The 19,712-nt window shown below is 43.8% G+C and overlaps 1 protein-coding gene across 4 annotated transcripts in view; it reads left to right on the forward strand.

Moving 5' to 3' along the window:
* TMCO6 (transmembrane and coiled-coil domains 6) overlaps window positions 1-19,712 on the forward strand; it is a 44,410-nt gene that overhangs the window by 23,007 nt on the left and 1,691 nt on the right. For 2 of the 4 annotated variants that reach the window (XM_075209896.1, XM_075209899.1), the window contains 4 exons: window positions 3,487-3,667; window positions 4,431-4,525; window positions 5,987-6,154; window positions 10,683-10,790. In XM_075209896.1, coding sequence (XP_075065997.1) covers window positions 3,487-3,667; window positions 4,431-4,525; window positions 5,987-6,154; window positions 10,683-10,790 — 552 coding nt within the window. The remainder of the gene's footprint in view (window positions 1-3,486; window positions 3,668-4,430; window positions 4,526-5,986; window positions 6,155-10,682; window positions 10,791-19,712) is intronic. The other 2 variants (XM_075209897.1, XM_075209898.1) reach the window with 2 other exon arrangements.

Genomic DNA, 19,712 nt, shown 5'->3' on the forward strand with positions numbered 1-19,712 from the left:
CCATGACTGCCATAATCTTGGTGAAGACTCTGGGGGGCGGTAGCCAGGCCGAAGGGGAGAGCCCTGAACTGAAAATGCGCCTTTCCTACTGCGAACCGAAGGAGACTCTGGTGTCCTTCCCAAATCGGTACATGCAGGTAGGCATCCTTGATGTCTAATGATGCCAAAAACTCCCCTTTTTCTATCCCTGCTATTACAGAGCATAGGGATTCCATGCGAAATCTCTGAATCTTCAGCTGCTTGTTTAGTGACCGAAGATTCAGGATGGGCCGGAAGGATACATCTGGCTTTGGCACCAGGAAGAGGTTTGAATAAAACCCTACACCCCTTTCTAAAGGAGGAACCTGGACTATTACCTGCGCAGTCAGAAGCTTTTGAATAGCTTCCTGAAGTGCAACACGTCTGAGGGGACAAGAGGGGAGAGGAGTGACAAAGAATCTGTGATGGGGGGTGGGCTAGATCTATGACATAACCCCGGGACACAATTCCCCGAACCCAGAGATCCGTTGTGGATTTCCACCACTGATCCCTGAATTGAAGAAGTTGTGCCCGCACCTGATGCTCCCCCTGAAGAACTCTGTCACGCGGACGGCTTGTCTGCTGGACGAGCAGAACCTCTCCTTGCTCCACCTCTACCTTCTCTGCTTCTATTAGCGGATGGCCTAGACGCTGAGAGCTGCCCTCTATTAAGGGTACCTCCCCCTCGGGAAAAACTCCGAAAGGAACGAAACCTACCCTGACGGGGTCTGTTTGAAACTGTGGGTAGAGAAGTACTCTTTTCCCCCCCTAGTCTCCTGAATAACCCTTTTGAACTCCGCCCCGAATAGGGTTAATCCGTCAAAGGGTAAATTCTCTAAAGCTCTCTTAGAGCCTGCGTCCACTGACCAAGTCCGTAACCATAGGTTACGACGAGCTGCTACAATAAGAGCAGAGGCCTTAGCATTAACTGATACTGCATCTATGGCATCGTTCGCTACATACTCCGAAGTTTCTAGTACATGTTCAGCTAGATTTACCAGCTCTGTACGCGGAGTGTTATCTCTAAGGCCCTTAATCAAAGCCTCCATCCATGACTGCACCGCCTTGTTAGCCCAGGCTACAGCCATATTAGGTCTAAACAAACTTCCCACAGCGGTATAAGCTGAGCGAAGGGCCAGATCACACTTCTTATCAGTGTAATCCTTAAGGGTTATCCTCTCCTGGACCAGCATAGCCGAAGATGAAGCTAACCGGGCTACCGAAGTGTCCACCCTAGGCAACGTCTCCCATTTTACTGTGTCTTAAGGAGGCAGAGGATAAAGGGACTTAAACTTTCCCGGTATCATAAACTGCTTATTTGGCTTCTGCCAAGCTTCAGAAATAATCTCCAACATTTCTGGAGAATGCGGGAATATCGCTAACTGTTCCTTAGGTCTTTTAAATAAAGAGATACCCTTAGGTGCTGCCAACCCTAAGGCATGCCTGATTCCCCAAATAAGACTATCCACACTAGTGGAGCCAGAGTCAGAATCATAAAGGGCCTCCCCTTCCGGGTCTATATCTGCCTCACCTTCCTCTGCTGAGGAGAGATCAGAAAGCTGACTTATGTCCAGACCTGCCTCAGTAATGGCTCTCTTACTCCTCTGGGAAATAGATACTAGCCTATCTTCCCTGTGGGTAGACCCTGCCTGTGATGTGGAAACATTGTCGTCAGACTGGCTGCCTGCAAGTGTAAGTGGGGTAGAGTTCTCACGTACCTCTATTACCCGCAGCATCACGGCCGTCAGTTTCTCCATAGTTGAAAACAAGGACTGCATCCAGGGCGGTTCTACCATCGCAGAAGACCCCTCCTGGGCTGAGCTGTCTCGCCTCTGAGCGTCCGCAGTACAAGCTGCGCAAAGGGCGTTTCGGTCTGTGTGGCCAACAGAAAGTTTTGTGTTACATTTTGCACAGGTATAATACATTGCAGAAGGCACGGAGTGACCCTTGCTTTTAGCTGTCCCCTTCTCCGCCATTGTCCTGCTTCTTAAAATAATTATTAAAAGAAATGCAGGCAAATTGAGGCTACAGAATAGAAGTCTGTGCTGGGAAGTCTCTATAAAGAGCACCACTCCAAATATCAAAAAGGCCGTATAGTACCGTCTGTGAAAATTCCTATTACATGAAATAACTCACAAGACCAGAATATTCACATATAACACCTCCACAATGCTCCTATAATCATACAAGCCTGTGAGATTTAAGGCAGATCTGGATATCACCGGAGGAGAGGCAGAGCTGAGGGATCCAGGACAGCGCTGCACGCTTTCAGCAGTGACTTTCTCTGTTCACCGCGCTGGAAGACCAGAGGCAGGAAGTTGTGTCCATACTCCTCCCCTTCCTGGCGCTGCCCGCTCTGCTTCCTCCACTCTCACTGGCCCCATCCACAAATGGCCGCCTAGGAGCACCTGGCGCGCGCTGTCAGAAGTGCCCAGTACAGCGCGCAATCTTCCTGCAGCCAACTCCCCTCTCCCGAGTGTGAGCGCTGCAACTATCCCCCAAAGTGCTCGTTATCTGCGGGAAGAGCGGGGACCTGCCGGCAAGCTGTCCGGGGCAAGGGAGGAGAGGCTGATACAGCTTCCTCCCCTATCGCTACTTCACAGTGCATCTAAGCAGTTCTGATTACTTCTATGGCCTTAATAAAACTAATGCCGGCAGAGGTGCTGGTAATGTGAGCGCGAAGCTTCACTTTCCTGCGCTAGGATCCAGAGTGAGCAGAGCTGAGTCCTACTCACTCTGCTGGGTCTTGTCTGGGATCCTGCGGTGCACCTAAATAGGAATAAAAATAAAAAACCTGTAAATCTAAAGACTAAACAGAGTTATAGGCAGGAGCCTATACTCTAGTGACCTTGACTCTCCAGTCACTTACAAAAAACTGAGGATCTCTCTGGAGAGAAGGGGCATAGCAGGGGAGGAGTGCAAAGACTTAGCAGTTAAAGTGACAAGACTCCTGAGCCCACTACTATACCCCCAATGTCTCGCAGTGTCCCCCAATGGCAGGAAAGAGAAATAGGATTTTTATACTTACAGAAAATCTGTTTCTCTTAGTCCATTGGAGGACACCGGGCGTTCACCCTTGACGCTCTGGTTTGTCCTTTTGTATGACATGTCTTGTTTAAGAGAATGTTTTTCTTTTTTTCTGTTTTTTTTCTCTCTAGTGTCTCCTTTTCTGCGGGGCTTGGTTAAACATAAACTGAATCTTATATAGAAAGTGGGGTATAGAGAGGGAGGAACTAGGGCTAGTTAAAAGTTCTTAAAGCGCCCACTGCCTATCCCCACTACTCTGTATACCAGTGTCCCCCAATGGAAAAAGAGAAACTGATTTTACAGAAGTATGAAAATTATATTTTTTAAACCCTTTTTTTTGTTATTTTTTTTTTCGTCTCTTTTTATATTTTTATACAATGTGCAATATGTTTATCTGTTTTTAAGAAAAAATCTGTCATCTGTTTTTCTCCCACAATGCAGCTGCTTTGTCCAGTAGTACGTTGCTTGGGAAACCTGCTAGCAGAAGTTGACGCAAGTGGCAACAAAGTTCAGATTCAAGATGGTCGGCTGCTTGTGGCCTTATTTGTTTTCATGCAGCAGTTTCACAGAGAACATCCATTCATGGTGCGGGAGTGTCTGTGGACTCTTAATAACCTGACAGGTAACATCAAGAAACGACAAGGATTCTATGGAAAACAGTTGTAATAATAATATTTGAAAGTAAAATATGTATTTAGGAGAGTGACCCTGGGTCTATATTGTGCTCCTTGGAAGAGGTGTCCTGAGCTCATGACTTATTTGCCACCCTCTGCCTTCCAGTTTAGTTAGGTCTTGTTTGGCTAAAGTTGATGTCCTCTGTGTATCTCATTACGCTAGATGCTAGTTAGCTGATGCCCCTGTGAAGTGGGTAATACCATGATCTGTTTCTGTATGGCCCAATGCATATGCTTCAGCCTTCAGCCCTGGAGGCAGACTCACTATCTGGGGGCACTACACACAAGAAGCTGCTGGCACCTTGCTGAAAGTAACCACAGTACCCATTGACTGACATACTACAATCGGAAACGGATTAATGAGGCTTCCAATTCTTTGTGGTTTTAGGCATTGGTGTGATGTTTTCCTGTGCTGTGTGGAAATATATAAATAAAAGGACAATGCACTCAATACACTGGTTTGTAATCTACACCCTAGATGTTGTTGTGTTTGCAGACATTGAACAGCTATGTGTTATCCTCCTGCAACGAGTTAATCTCACTGATTACAGCAATTTTTACATTTCAGAAAGGCTACTAGCTTGGCTTTGTCAGTCCTTCTTAAAAGGACAATATCATTTATTATTACATGTTACATTTTTTTAAATAACAATGCTACAGTGAGTAAACAATATCAGATGATAACATTTGCATGTTCTTGTCATTTCTTAGTGGAAGATCCCATTATATGTTCAGCACTGCTGCACTTGAACTTGCTGCCTATTCTGCTGCAGTTTTTGGACCAATCAAAGGATATCATTCTGCTGGTAAGTCTTGGCACAATATATACAGGCCTCTCCACACTTTCCAATGTCATGTTATTTCATTTTATTGTATGCATATATGATTGGATGGCGCTTCTTACATCTGGCCCAACTTGCTTGAATTCTGAATACATATGGCCAGATGGAAGTGGCAAATTCTAAAAGTAATTTTTGCTTACAGACCAATCTTGGTAATAAAGCACATTTTGCTTGCAGGACAACCTTTGCTACTATGCTATAGTGCTGTGTATTATCGTTTCCTGAATGTTTTGGTAAGATCCATGAATTCGTACATTCTCCTTAGAAATAATTGTGATTTTCTTTATCTAAAGCAACAGAAGGTACTTGATTACCAACCTAGTATTACTAGTATGCAGTATACAAAGCAAGTGGCTTTAGAAATAATACTTTTTATTGATTGATTTCAAACTTGAGCAAATCATAATATTCAGGATCAGTCTTTAAACAGCTCCATTCACCTACACACAATATATTCATTAGATCCAACCTATTAATTCCCTGAGGACCAATACTTCATGAAAACTGGTCATAGAGTGTCTAAGTTATGTCACCGGTTCCTTGTGAATTGATAGGCTGCATTCGTATAAATATTGGGTCAGCCAGCAAAGTCCCAAAGAAGTCAAGTACTAGTAATCCTCCAGGATTTCAACAGATGCTGCAAGTCACATCTTCACACTATCCCGCTGAAATTAAGCGGCCTACTCCCATGGTACATTCAGTCTGAGCTAAGTTCACGGTTTGTTAAATGAAGCTTAACGGACACTGCAAATAGTGTTCATTGAACCCTATGGAAAAAATAAAAAAGTATTGACAATACATGCTGGTGTTCAGTGAACACTGGACAGACGTGGATGCAGCGTGCTCTATTGCTCCATGTCTGCCCAGTGTTCACTGTGGCATCCAGTGTATACTTTTGGCATGTTCTTATTTGTAATGTTGGTTAAGCGCCTTTCACAAGCAGTGACCGTACCTCAGACCAAACTTATCATGGGAGTGTGAACCCTATAATATACAGACACAGCCGGGGAAGTAGACTTTAGTTAGTGCACTCACCAAATGGTGATCAAATAGCAGCAAACAAATGAAACCAAAAGTTCCCTGATCTGATTAAACTCACCAGGCCACGTAAGGAAAAGAGCAGTAGGAAAGGTGTAGGTATCATCCCACCTGAATAGGTCTTCCATTGGATTGCAGTATAATTGACAAGTGTAATATTTTCTTGTTTTATAAAGCTTCTGTTCTCCTTTAAAACTGTTTAAACCATTTTAGTGGACAAGCATAACAGCAAAAAGACTACCCTTTACATCTTAGTGAATGTGTCTACTGTATGTACTGTTATTTTATATTTAATGATAGGTTTGTCTGAAGATTCCAAGCATAATAAGCAACTGCACTTGTTATTGCTGTCTCTTTGCCTGATTACAGCTTGGAATGTCTCTGCAGGTTCTCACCGTGTTATGCAACATAGCGAACCTTGGGCCTGCTTACTGTCTGCCGCTTCAAGTAAAAGACATTGTCTCCACTCTGTCCCATCTGCTTGGAAGTCTAGATGTGCAGGTAGCATTACGCAGTCTGGATTTAATGAACGTCCTCTTACATCACTGCCCAGAGGTACATTTGTTATTCAGTTATCGGAACTTCATTGGAATACGTGTTTTAGTCAGTCAGTTAGTTTAATTCTCGTGTTAACATACATGTTACAGACAAAGGGGCTGATGCAGAGTTGGGCGCAGAATGGGAGTAACTGACTGTTAAAAGTGAGCACGGAAAATGACCATACTTTTAGTAAAGTTGTTAGGTTTACTGTCAGTTGTTTAACTTAAGTTTTGAGGCTAGGATCTGGGTAGAGTTTGAAGCTGTTGCTTTGAGGTGGAGTGAGCCTGCTGATAGTGTTCTGAGTATGTCTAGTTGTTATGAGAGGGGGTTTGAGGGATACTGTGGGAGAGGACTGTGTGATATTATATAATCAGGGGAGGGACTTATGAAATTACATATACTGGGAAAGGTTGAGTGTGTGCTATGTGTATAGGAAGGGCTATATGATTTAATATACAGTTAAGGGGATTGGCTGTTTTAGTTGTGTAGGGATTCAACTAACGTTGGTTATATATTTTTACTAAATTTCTTTAGAAGAGCTGTCGCCCATATCCTAGAGTCTCCTGGTCATTGCAGAAGAATAGGCTACTATGATTTTATTACATATTGATTTCCTTGTGATATTAGATGCTTTGTGTTTGTTCTCTTCCTTGCTAAGAATTCTATTTTTGACTGCACGTTTTTTTTTTATTTCCACTGGTGAATATGTGTAATACATGTAATGCCCAGTTAACCTTGTTTATAAAACATTTAAATAAAACATTTCAGGGGAGACAAATATTTTGTAACCAACTTTTAAAATTTACTTACCAGTTCCTGAAACAGTTGCTTGGCAAACATTCCATTATATTTGATGTTAGTCTATATAAAAGGTGGTGTATTAGTGAGCTGAATAATATACCTAAAATAACTGAAGGGTTTACACTTATTTAAATGTGTTCCCCATGCTCTCTGTCACTCCTGTGCAGCAGGCTGACATGTTAGGAGCGAGGGGCTTCTCTAACTAAACAGGCAGACAATGAGTGACAGCTTGGCGGACGTGCTTTGTGTGGATTGGTAGATGCATACACAGGGTGCGAGGCCAGTGATTGCTTCAAATGACTAGTCTCTGCTTTTTAACCTGCATAAGATCCCACTAAGATACTGGGCTAATAAAGGTGGGGGAGAGGCTTGAGCTTTTTGTGGGGAAATAATGCTGTACTTTTAGACAAGCTAAAGTGGATCATGTTTACACATGAAAATGTATTGTACATTAATAGTCCAAATCTGAATACTTTTATTTTGGGATCCTTGAAAGCAGTCAGAACACCATCTGTATTAAAACGGTGATTATTATATGTAAGGACCCTTAAACACCAGTAACACTACATGTCAAATAGAATTATGTTGGTCATGCAGTGAATAATGTAAGATGGTCAGTGGGGACACTAGCAAATGCTAATTGGTATGGGATCATTGGAACCACTGGGTTCCATTCCCATACCATGCTTTTACTCGTGTTAACAAATGCAAGTAAAAGCATGTATTTTGATGCTAGTGGGCAGGGACCCTAACACAGTTGACCAGCATAGAGGTTCAGGCAATAGAGTTCATATGATTGGCTATGAACAGATCACATGTCACATTCAGTCACACTAACCTCTTTGACCTACGATAGCCCCCAAATGGGCTCCTCGACAAAACTGTCTGCAAATGGAATTATAACTTATTCAACTGATTTAGTTCAGGGGGATAATGTATGATCCTCCGATTTCTGCAAGTCGCCAGAAATCAACGACATTTAGTCGCCGGAAATCAGTGAAAATTTAAAGATGCGATGGCTTGTAAAGGCAATCGGAGGATCATATATTTACCCCAAGATCTTTTATAAATGTAATCTTCTAAATATATATGAACAGTCAGAGTTACAAATCATACGAAATACAGTTGCATATAAAAAGAGAACAAGTGCAGACAAGGTTTGTGCAGATGTACCACAAATTGTAGAGGACACTGCTCCTGAGAGCTTACAGTCTAGAGAAAAGCAGTGCTGAGACAATGGAAACTAGGGACACAGAATGAGCATGGAACTGGAGCTGACAGAACGTGTGGAGGGAGTATTACCAGGTGGGGTAAGATAGGATATAGTGAATAGGTGGGTTTTGAGAGTGTTTGAAGATTGGAGGGAGAGATTGGTCATGTGGTATAAGGAGTTCCATAAGTGGGGGGCAGCATGGGAGCCAGTGCAGAGATTTGCAGGATGGAACAGCAAGAGAGGAAGATCAGTCTTGATGCAGCATTTAGGACGTATGTTCGAGGAATATTATGGGTGAGGGGAAGTATTCTGTCATTGTTCCGAAGGAAGTAGTTACAGCGTGAGGGACTGGATGTTGAGTTAAGCTGAGCAGCGGGCAAACTGGAAGAGGTTTTGTAACATTCCATTTTAAACATATTGAGCTTTAGGAAGCATTGGGACATCCAGATGGAGATGTCAGAGAGGTAGTTGGATACATGGGATAAGAGAAGGAGAGAGATGAGGAGAGGAGAGGTAGATTGGTGTATCCCGAGGCGATAGTGGAGACTGAAGGAGCATCTAAGTTCACGAAGAAAAGAAGTATAAAGAGAGGAAGAACAGAGGGCCAAGAACAGAGCTTTGAGGAACCCCAACAGATAGAGGAAGTGAGGGAAAAGATGTGTCAGTAGTAGACACAGAAGGATCATCTATGAAAGTAGGAGGTGAATCTGAAGAGGACAGTGCTGTGAAGGCCAAGGGAGTGAAGAGTGTTGAGAAGAGGGTGTATTGAAATTGGCAACGAAATCAAGGAGGATGAGCAGAAAGAAGTGACCCTTCGTCGTGAGTAGATCATTGGTCACTATATGATATAACTGAGATTTCTAGCACGCGCAGTTAGATTGACATATTTTTTAATATCATTCAGTCTGCCAAGATACACAAATACAATTGTTTTTAAGTAATGGGTGATCATAATGAATAAACTTGAGAAATCTTTTGGATCAGAGTGCACAGGTTTTTTTGGGTGAGAGTTGTAAGATATAAACAAATATAATTGCATTGCAAATTAAAATGACAGTGTTTATGGGCGACTATAAATCATATGCCAGTAAATGAACCAAAGGAAGCAGCCTGTCATTTTCTGAAAGGCTACAGGGGCTCATATATTGTACCTGTTGTATCCATAATAACCTTTGGACTTCTACCCTTGCCAAGATTTTGCGCCACAGATCTCCTTGGTGACATTGCATGGTAAGGGATCTATAATGCATTTTTTTTATTTTTTTTTTAAATAAACCAAATAAAATAAAAAACATTCTAGGATAATACCCAGAAATACAAATTTTGCTTTGTGCTTGTAGACCTCGAGGACATAAATATTGTGAATTAAATGTAATAACCCCTAAGCATGATGCCCTATATTAATCTTTATCTGCCAATACATTTCTAAAGATGTTACATTTTTAATTTCTTTCACTGTTCAAACAAAACACTCCAGATGTTTTATTATAACAACTGGATTATCGCAAATGAGAGAGGGTAATGTAATGGCAAATTACCATGTTCCTGAGCTGTTTTGGGTCATCTTTCTTTCACTGATAGTTTATGTAGATTAAGTTGCACATAGCAAACTTGAAATATTTCCTATGTTCTAAAATCACGCATCAGCACTCTAATGTTCTTCGCCTTTTAAATGATTTTATACATCACTAAGTTGATCACATGCTTCTATTAAGCAGACGTCACCAGCTCACTTTTATGTTCTATATTCCCAAAGGGTGATTACTTTTTTTTTCCAATCTGCAAGGGTTTAGCTAGAGAATCTTCTAAAGGGATACTACCCTTCAAATTTGTAGGAATTATATATACTTCTATAGTTTACCTTATGCGCTTACTTATTTTATGTGGCTAAAGTATTGCACTTAATTCCACCTTATTACTGTTTTATTATTGGCTTAAATGTCCCTAAATAATAGAGCTGCAGTTATGGCTGCTGCTTTCCCACCTCACTCGGTACCACTCATTGCAAAATAATTAAAAAAGAGGAAAGTAACAGATAAGTCTGTTTAATTAGCAGTGCAGTTTGCAGATGTCATGCTCCTGGGTCTGTATAAATACATTCATTGGGAACTCTTGCACCAACCAAGTGCATATTAAGAAGCACAGTTCTGTCAATGGAATACAATAATTGACATGAAATTAAGACCATCCAGATGTCTCTTATTCTCATTACTTATTTAAGGCACAACTAAGGCTCGAATGAGCAATGTGTTAGAATAAAAATGTAGTTTATATGAATAAAAGGATCAGTCCTAAAATAATAATTGGTGGGATTTTGAAATTTTGTTTTTACTTTATTTGATAAGCACATTAATCCCACAAATGGTCACACAGATCATGGACAGGACAGGAAACCAGCATATGAGAAAGTCAGCCAGGAACGAGCACCCTCTGAGCTGGAAGTGTTGAGCATCCTATTTAACTACCCTGTATAAAAGCATTTTATATATGATGAATTAAAACCAATAAGATGGTGTTTTCTGCTCTTAGGTGGTAAATGACATCCTACAATCTACATTTCAAATCCCTACAGCCTATAAAGACCATCCTGAAATTCATCAACGAGTGCAAGCGATGTTGAACTACTGTAACCCAATGGTGAGTAAATGTTAGGAAACTGGGAAAATATAGCAAGTGTCTAAGCAGTCCCCACATTGCATGTGGCAAATAGCTCTTTGAGTATACTGCTTTCTTAGAACAAAACTATATGTAAACAATTGAACCAGAAGAAAAAATAAAACTGCAGCCCAAAGTATAGTGGATTGGTCCATGTCAGTCTGCTGCACAGATTTTAACAAAAGGGTGGAAAAAAACAAATTGTGTTAGTCGTTGTTGTCAAATGAGAAAATACTGAACCAAAAAGAGCAGACTGAAAAGCAGCCTTGTGTGCAGGGATGGCCTTATGGCCATCTGACAAATCTGTGCCTCCAGAGCCATATTGAAATGATGTACAAGAGGCTAAAAAGGTGCATATCAGGTGGACTTTTATGGTTGAATGAACCTAAGATCTCCAGTGTCTGCAGGGCAAATTGATAGTAAGCAACAGCCTTCAAAATACACATGGATGGATGAGACCCTCTAAGTAAAAGGCCATATTTTACTAGGAGAGATTCTGAAATACGGAATGTTACTCGCTTGGAGTTCTGTTTGTAAGGGAGTCTGAGATTCTCTTGTTAAAGATATCTGGAATACAAGTGCCAGGCTGTTAGGTGGAAAAAATGGAGATTGTAGAATCCATAGGGCCAAAGAGCAGGGAGCATTGATGGAAATGCTGACTAGATCCGAATAACATGCAAGTCTTGGCCATGCTAGTGCAACGAGAATAGCCCCAGCCACTTACCTCTTGATCTTCTGGATTGTCTAGAAAAAACACTGTTAGTTGAATAAAAAGACTAGCTGTAACAGTCATGGAATTGAAAAGTGTGTTGATGAAAGTGACCTTTAGATATCTTGTTTGAACACAGTATGCTGGTAGTTTGTTTGGCAAAATGCCATGAGGTCTATGTCTTGAATACCCCAGCGCATTATCCGTTTATGCATAATCTTGGAGAACTGTAGCGGTGTCTAACTGTTACACCCAAGAGATTTATGTAAGCTACTGTGTTCACGTTGTCCAATTGAATGGAAGTGGGTGGCCTTGGAGGTGTTTTGTCAAGTGAATGAGAGGCAGAAAGATGTACAGTAGTTTGAGTATATTCATGGGCAGATGGAACATTTTCTGAGACCCGTAACCTTGACGTGCAGGGGATACATTACCTCTCAAAAACTGAAGAAACATATTGTGAATATTGTCCTGGCCTGTGGCGGCCTGGAACTCCTGAGGTGGTTGAGTCTAACAGAGCAACTGAACCGAGTGTTGTTCAAAGGAGACATGGTCAATGAGTTGTCTCAAATTCTTGTTCCATTGTTGTATGAATTAGTATTGAATTGGTCTTGTGAAATCATGACAGTGGGGTGGTATAGTTGGCTGAGATCAGAAATGGATGGTGGATGATGTTCGCTTCTGTATCTTTGCTGGTTTTAGAAATGCTTGTCATCTCTGAAAGTCCAATATGGCCCCCAAGAATTTAATCCTTTGAGATAAGGGAATACATTTCTTCTTCAAATTTATCAATCAGCCGAGGTACCTCTTAGCGTCCCACAGAGATTGTTGGAGCCTGTAATAGAATATCTAAGTATAGATAGAGGGACATCTCCCTCAGATTGCTGCTACTGTGGTTAGTTTTTATAAACACTTGCAATACAGTGGCAGAGCCCAAAAGGGAGGGCCCAAAGTTGTTGTTTTTAAATGCTGTTTAATTAGAGCATCAAGAGCATAACCGGTAAGAGTTATAGTAGCAAAAGAACATTATTAGTCAATACCCATCATTCAATTTGTAACAGGAATCAGTAAGTGTAAACATACAATGGGGAAGGGGGGCTTAGCAGAGGGCCTAGAAATTCCATAGGGGGGGGTATATTATCAACATGCGGGAGGACTAAGGCAGAGCACTAGTTTGCAGTTAAAAATTAATTGAGAAGAAGGAAGAGACTCAATGATAGAGAGTCGTCTGGCACTAGTGTTTTGTAGAGTGTATTGGTTCATTGCCACTGGATTATGGCAATGGACCAGCATCCTAGTTCAGAATAATTGCTTGGTGTCAGAGGTGTGCAACAGCTGCATTCACTCTGGGAGATTTGTCCTACACATAGTGCTCGGGAATGGTAGACTTGTGAGAACAATTTTTTGTACTCTGCTTTGTAAACTGCAGGAGGAGGCTGAACAGACACCACAGTCATCTGCACTCTGCAATTAAGCCCACTCCAAGCAAATGCCAGAACCTACAAGTTCCTATGGGCTAGTCACTAGCCCATGGGACACTAGCCGCTAGTGTATACAACAAGTACACTCAGAGCAAAGAAGTGTTAACAATAAAGTCATCCACAATAATGAATTATGGTAACATAATAAATGGTGCATTGGGCTTCAAAATAATGAAGCTACCATAGTATAAGAACAGATACAAACAAGTCTTCTTAGCCAAGCAATTTCCCTGAAATAGACGTTTACTACTTGAATATCATCCATGCAATGGAATAATAGTTCCTCCCAACTTCTCTGCTCCCTCTCCTCCACTGCATGGCCACCTCTATCTCACCTCTTCAACCTGTCTCTCTCTCTACTAGCCCATTTTCATCCTCCTTTAAACATGCGCTCATCTCACGTATTCTAAAGAATCCATCTCTTGACCCATCCTCTCTCTCCAACTACCGCCATATTTCTCTGCTCCCCCCTGCCTCCAAACTACTTGAACGATTAGTGTATAAAATGCCTGTCTCACTTTCTCTCCTCTCATTCTATTCTCGACTCTCTGCAATCAGGTTTCTGCCCCCAACATTCCACTGAAACTGCTCTGACAAAAGTGATCAATGATCTACTTACTGCAAAGTCTAAGGGTCATTTCTCCATACTCATTCTCCTGGTCCTCTCTGTTGCTTTTGACACTGTTGATCACCCTCTTCTTCTATACACCTTTCACTCCATTGTCCTTCATGAGTTATTTCCAGGTTCACTTTCTACCTCTCGAACCACTCCTTTAGTGTTATTACCTCTGGCACGTCCTCCCCTCCACTATTTGTTGGGGTCTCACAAGGTTCTGTTCTTGGCCCTTTGCTTTTTCTCTTTCATCCAGTCTGGGGGACACTGCTTACCATGGGGTTGTGGAGGGGAGCTTGGGAGTTGGCACCTAACTAGTTAACTTTAGTACTGCCTACAGACCTCTCCCCTCTACAATCCCCCCGCCTCTTCCTCCTCAGTTTTTTTTAGGTGCCCTTGGAGTTGGGCAGCGTTTTTAGTACTTAGTGTAATTTTTAACTTTTATTTTATTCTTTTGAATTTTTCTTTCAGATGGCAGCGCTGGAGTGTGTTCTACTATAGAGAACACACTCACAGCAGAGCAGCGCAGGCATTCCCCTGTCAGATGAGAGCCAGAGGCTCTCACTGACAGGGACAGGAGAAACGGGTGCCTGAATTGGGAGTGACAAGCGGTCTCACGGACCGCTGTCACTCCTGGAGCCTCCCCGATAACCGGCGCTGCCACTGCAGGCATAGAGCGCCGGTTATAGGACATTTCAGATCACGGCGGCCATCTTGGATTTCGGGAACCAGGAGTGCTTCGGCGGCTAAGAAGAAGGGGGCTATACCTGGATCCCCCCTCATGCATAGGAGGGGGCATCAGGTATTATCCCCCTCCTTCCAGAGAGAGAGATGGTCTAACCCGGTCTTCTGGCAGAAGGACGCCAAGGAGAAGCCCGGGAAGAGAGAACTGATCTGAGGGAGCAGGCACCAGGATACTGCTGTTGGACTTCTCCCCTGTTGGGCCTATGGGCTAAGTATCAGATTTATTTAAACACATATTCTGTATTGTTGTATACAAGTGAGCTAGTAGGGGTTATGTTATAGTTCTCCTACTTCCTTAGGTGGTATTTTGTGTTTAAAATATTACAAGTACAACTTTTATATGTAGATTAGTTGATTACTTGTAGTTACACTTTTCTCTCCACACATTTATCTTTCTCTCTCTCTACTCAGCTAAATTTATCAATTTAAGTCTGTGTGTTTGGTGTGCCTTCCTTTATTAAAAATGTCAGATAAGAGAAAGGGCCCTATTGCAAAATATTTTACATGTTCTAAATGTAATGTAAAATTACCTTGTGGGCAGAAGGACCCGTTGGCGCTCTTCTCTGTCTGCGAGGCAGGGGTTCCCCCTGCGCAAACCCAGCATGTTTCAGCCCCACTGACGGAGGAACCGGCCTGGGTGACCTCCCTGACACAGTCGGTTTCCTCTTTAGCACAGATGGTTTTTCTATCTAATCAATTGCTATCTACTGTGGCTACTTCGGTGGCTAATAATTCTAGTACTCAGTTGGGCCTCCCTGTTACCACAGGTTCTATTGAAACGTCTATACCAGGACCTTCCTCTTCTCATACAGACCTAGCCCCTGTTCCCACAGAACCGGCATGGTCTACAGCATTTATAAAGGGTTTGGATAAACTAAACCAGTTACTTCAATCCCCAAACATTCCGCCTGCTAAAAGAAGGAGGCCTACATCTGATAGTACCCTTATGGTCCTTTCATACTCTGAGGAGTTTTCAGAGGAAGGGGGGGAAATTATTTCTGATCCTGACCAGGTTCAACCTTTGGGACAGGAAGAAAGCTCTAAAAGCCAATTTAATAATGATTTGGTTTTAGCAGTGAGACAAGAGTTGGACCTCCCAGAACCGGAGGATACTACTCCTAGAGACAGAAGTCTCTTTAAGAAGGCCAAAAGAAAGGCTATCCGTTTTCCCCCTTCCGTAGAACTTAAGGATATTGCAGAAGGAGCCTGGAAACAGCCTGATAAGAGGTTCTCTGTTCCCAAAAGGTTCTCTTCCCTGTACCCATTGCAGGAGGAAGATGTCGTTCGATGGGAGAATATTCCAAAAGTGGATATTCCATAACCCAATTGGACAAGCACACTTTACTCCCAGCTCCAAGTTCTGCATCTCTGCAGGATGTCAATGACCGCAGAGTGGAATCCCAGCTGAAATCTATATTTACGGCTGCGGGTTCTTCCTTTAGGCCCACATTTGCTTCGGCTTGGGTGGCTAGAGCCATGGAAGCATGGGCAGACCAGCTGGCAGAGGCCTTGCAGGACTCTGATTTACTTCCCCTGGCTTTGCATTTGAAGGAGGCATCGGGGTCCCTTTATGAGACGACACAGAACACAGCGACTGTATCCTCTTCTATTCAGGCTGCATTTATTTCAGCAAGAAGAACGTTATGGCTGAAATACTGGGAAGGAGATGCGGAATCAAAAAAGTCTGTGGAAACCATTCCTTTTTCTGCAGCAGGTTTGTTCGGTCCGGAATTGGATACCCTGATCTCCCAGGCAACGGGGGGCAAAAGTACTTCCTTGCCGGTATTCCCTAGCACGAGCCGAAACCCTCGGGCCAGCTCCTTTCGTCAGCTTTTTTCGGGGGACCTTCTTCCTAGAGGACAGTCCTTTAGAGGCAGACAGCACAATTCTCGAGGCTCCTCTGTCAGGGGGAGATCCTCGTTTGCAGCTAGACGCCAGGCCTCCAAGAATCAGGAAAAGCATGCGTCCTGACGACCACTCTGTTCTCCTGGATGGGGCGCCAGTGGGGGGACGTCTGTCTTTGTTTCAGGAACAGTGGGCAGCGTCCTCCCAAGATTCTTGGATTCGGGGCATTATATCAGAGGGTTACAGGATAGACCTGCTGGGCCCGGTTCCACATCGCTTCTTCATGACCCCGCTCCCCTGAGATCCATCAAGAAGGCAGGCGATACAGGATTGTGTCACCTCTCTTCTTTCTAAAAGAGTTATCTGCAGGTTCCTAGATTACCAGAAGGGACAGGGGTTTTTATTCAAGCCTGTTTCTGGTCAAGAAGCCGGACGGCTTTTTTTTTCCGTCCCATCCTAAACTTAAAGGGCCTCAATGTGCACTTACGGGTGGACAAATTTCGGATGGAATCCCTAAAGAATCAGTTTATGGCGTCCATAGACATAAAAGATCCATACCTCCAGATTCCCATTTGGATCCAACATCAGTCTCTTCTAAGATTCTCGGTGGGATCCTTCCACTATCAGTTTCGGGCCCTTCCCTTCGGCCTCTCAACGGCACCGAGGGATTTTCACGAAGATCATGTCAGTTATGGCAGCATGTCTTCCCTTCAAGGAGTTCAGGTCGTGCCCTATTCAGACGACCTGCTCATCAAATCTTCCACGGAGAATTGCTTACGTCATCACTTATCCCTCACCTTGGCGGGTCTCGAGGGCCATGGATGGCTAATAAACTTAAGGAAATCCCAGACGGTTTCGTGTCAACGCATGGTTTTCCTAGGGCTCATTATGGACACCAGCCAGCACAGGATGTTCCTACCTGTCGAGAAGATCAGTTCTATTCAGAGTATTACTACTCAGGTCTTGTCCTCTCTCAGCCCCTCAATGCACTTGTGCATGTGGCTGCTGAAGAAAATGGTGGCCTCCTTCGAGACAATCCCCTTTGGTCGAGCCCATTCTTGATGTCTTCAGTGGGATCTGTGGACGAAATGGTCAGGATCCCTCCTACGTTTGGATCTCCAGAAAATCTCTCTATCTTTGGAAGGCCTATATCAGATGGAGCGATAATCCTGGGTGAGAGATTCACTTCAGTGGTGGCTGATTCGGGATCACAAGACAGTGGGCAGGTGTTTCGCTCCATGGTCTTGGATCATAGCCACGACGGACGCCAGCCTAAAAGGTGGGGGGGGGGGGGCGGTAATCCTGCACCTCAGGCTCCAGGGACTTTGGTCGGTTCAGGAATCAGCCCTATCCATAAACGTGCTGGAGTTGAAGGCAATTCTACTGGCCCTCCGGGGGGGCCCAGTCCCTCCTCCAGGGCCACACTGTCAGAAGTTCAGTCAGACAATGCCACGGCCGTGGCATATGTCAACAGGCAGGGAGGAACCAGGAGTGCATCTGCAATGAATATTGCAGCTCAAATTTTGGTTTGGACAGAACCGGGGGAGTGGTCACTCCATCCGGAAATTTTCCAGTCCCTGGTTCAGAATGGGGTCTTCCGGACATAGATCTCAGGGCCTCCAGACACAACAAAAAGGTTTACAGGTTCTGCGCAAGGGCAAGTGACCCCTTAGCGGTGGCAGTGGACGTCATGACGATGTCATGGGAGTTCAGGTTGGGATACCTGTTTCCTCCGATCCCCATGCTTCCTCGCGTACTCAGACGAGTAAGGCAGGGAGGTCTGCCAGTAATTCTAATAGCTCCCTCATGGCCGCGCCGAGTCTGGTACGCGGACATAATCTCTATGGCGGAAGGACAGGGTTTACGTCTTCCGTCTCGAGACGACCTTCTTCTGCAGGGTCCCTTCCGTTACCAGAATTTACCTCAGCTCAGTTTAACGGCATGGCTGTTTAAGCCAGCCTCTGGAGGGCTAGAGGTTTTTTTCCTCCAGCCTGGCGAACACTATGATGCGAGCCTGAAAGCCGGTCTCAGCTCGCACCTATCTCCGGATTTGGAAGGCCTATATCAAATGGAGCGATAATAGGACATGTCACACGTCCTCCTTTCGTCTTCCTCGTTTATTGGCTTTTCTTCAAGATGGCCTGGAAGCAGGCCTTCGTTTAGGTTCCCTAGAAGTTCAGGTATCGGCACTTTGTCTTTTTTTCACCTGAAATTAGCGGATTTGCCAGATATTAGGACTTTCATTCAGGGAGTCTTGCATATTCAGTCTCCCTATGTTCCACCTACAGCACCGTGGGATCTCACCTGGTGCTGGACATGCTTAAAGGGCCTCCCTTTGAGCCATTATTTGTGGCAAATTTGAAGTGGTTGACCTGCAAGGTCCTCTTCTTTTGGCTATTGCATCTGCGCGTAGGGTTTCAGAATTAGGAGCTCTGTCTTGCCGGGAACCATGTCTGGTTTTCCTCAAGAACAGAGCGGCCCTCCCTTCCTTTGTTCCTAGAGTAGTTTCGGCTTCCATCTGAAACAGGAAATTGTAATTCCGGTCTTTTCTCCCACTTCCCATTCGGATTCAAAGTCTATGGAAAAGTTAAATGTGGTTAGAGCTTTCCGCGTTTATGTCAAAGGAACTTCTCTAATGAGGCGTACGGTTTCCTTGTTGTTCTTTATGATGCTAATAAGAGAGGCTAGCCAGCCTCAAAACAGTCCATTGCAAAATGGATTACGGCTACCATTAGGCAAGCTTACATAAGGCTATCCGTCCGGTGCCAGAGAGACTTACGGCCCATTCTACCAGATCGGTAGGGGCATCTTGGACAGCGAGATATGGGGCTTCTGCAGACTAGCTTTGCAGGACAGCCACCTGGTCCTCTGTCCACACCTTTACAAAGTTTTCCAGTTGAATATATTTGCTTCTGCGGATGCAAATTTCGCTCGTAATGCTTTACGAGCGGGGCTTTCAGGGTAGTCCCACCCTTAGGGAGCTGCTTTAGAACGTCCCCATGTTAAGCAGTGTCCCCCAGACTGGATGAAAGAGAAAAGAGGATTTATGTACTTATGTTAAATAGGTTTCTCTGATTCCGTCTGGGGGACACTGCGATCCCTCCCTTCTGCCTTTCCTCTATATGCTCTTGGTTGATTGACCTATCTCCTTGGGGCTTTTTAAATAACTGAGGAGGAAGAGGCGGGGGGATTGTAGAGGGGAGGGGTCTGTTGGCAGTACTAAAGTTAACTAGTTAGGTGCCAACTCCCAAGCGCCCCTCCACAAACCCCATGGTAAGCAGTGTCCCCCAGACGGAATCAGAGAAACGGATTTAACGTAAGTACATAAATCCTCTTTTTTCATTATACACTTCTTTTCTTAGGGCACTAATTCACTCATTCGGCCACCGTAACGCTGATACCCAAATCTATATCGCTTCCCCTGACCGCTCTCCTCCTGTACTATCTCATGTAACCAACTGTCTTTCTGCTATCTCCACATGGTCTCTTAATGCTACCTAAAGCTCAACATTGTC

The sequence above is a fragment of the Mixophyes fleayi genome, chromosome 4 (assembly GCF_038048845.1).
Source record: "Mixophyes fleayi isolate aMixFle1 chromosome 4, aMixFle1.hap1, whole genome shotgun sequence".
In the NCBI taxonomy this organism is placed as follows: Eukaryota; Metazoa; Chordata; class Amphibia; order Anura; family Limnodynastidae; genus Mixophyes; species Mixophyes fleayi.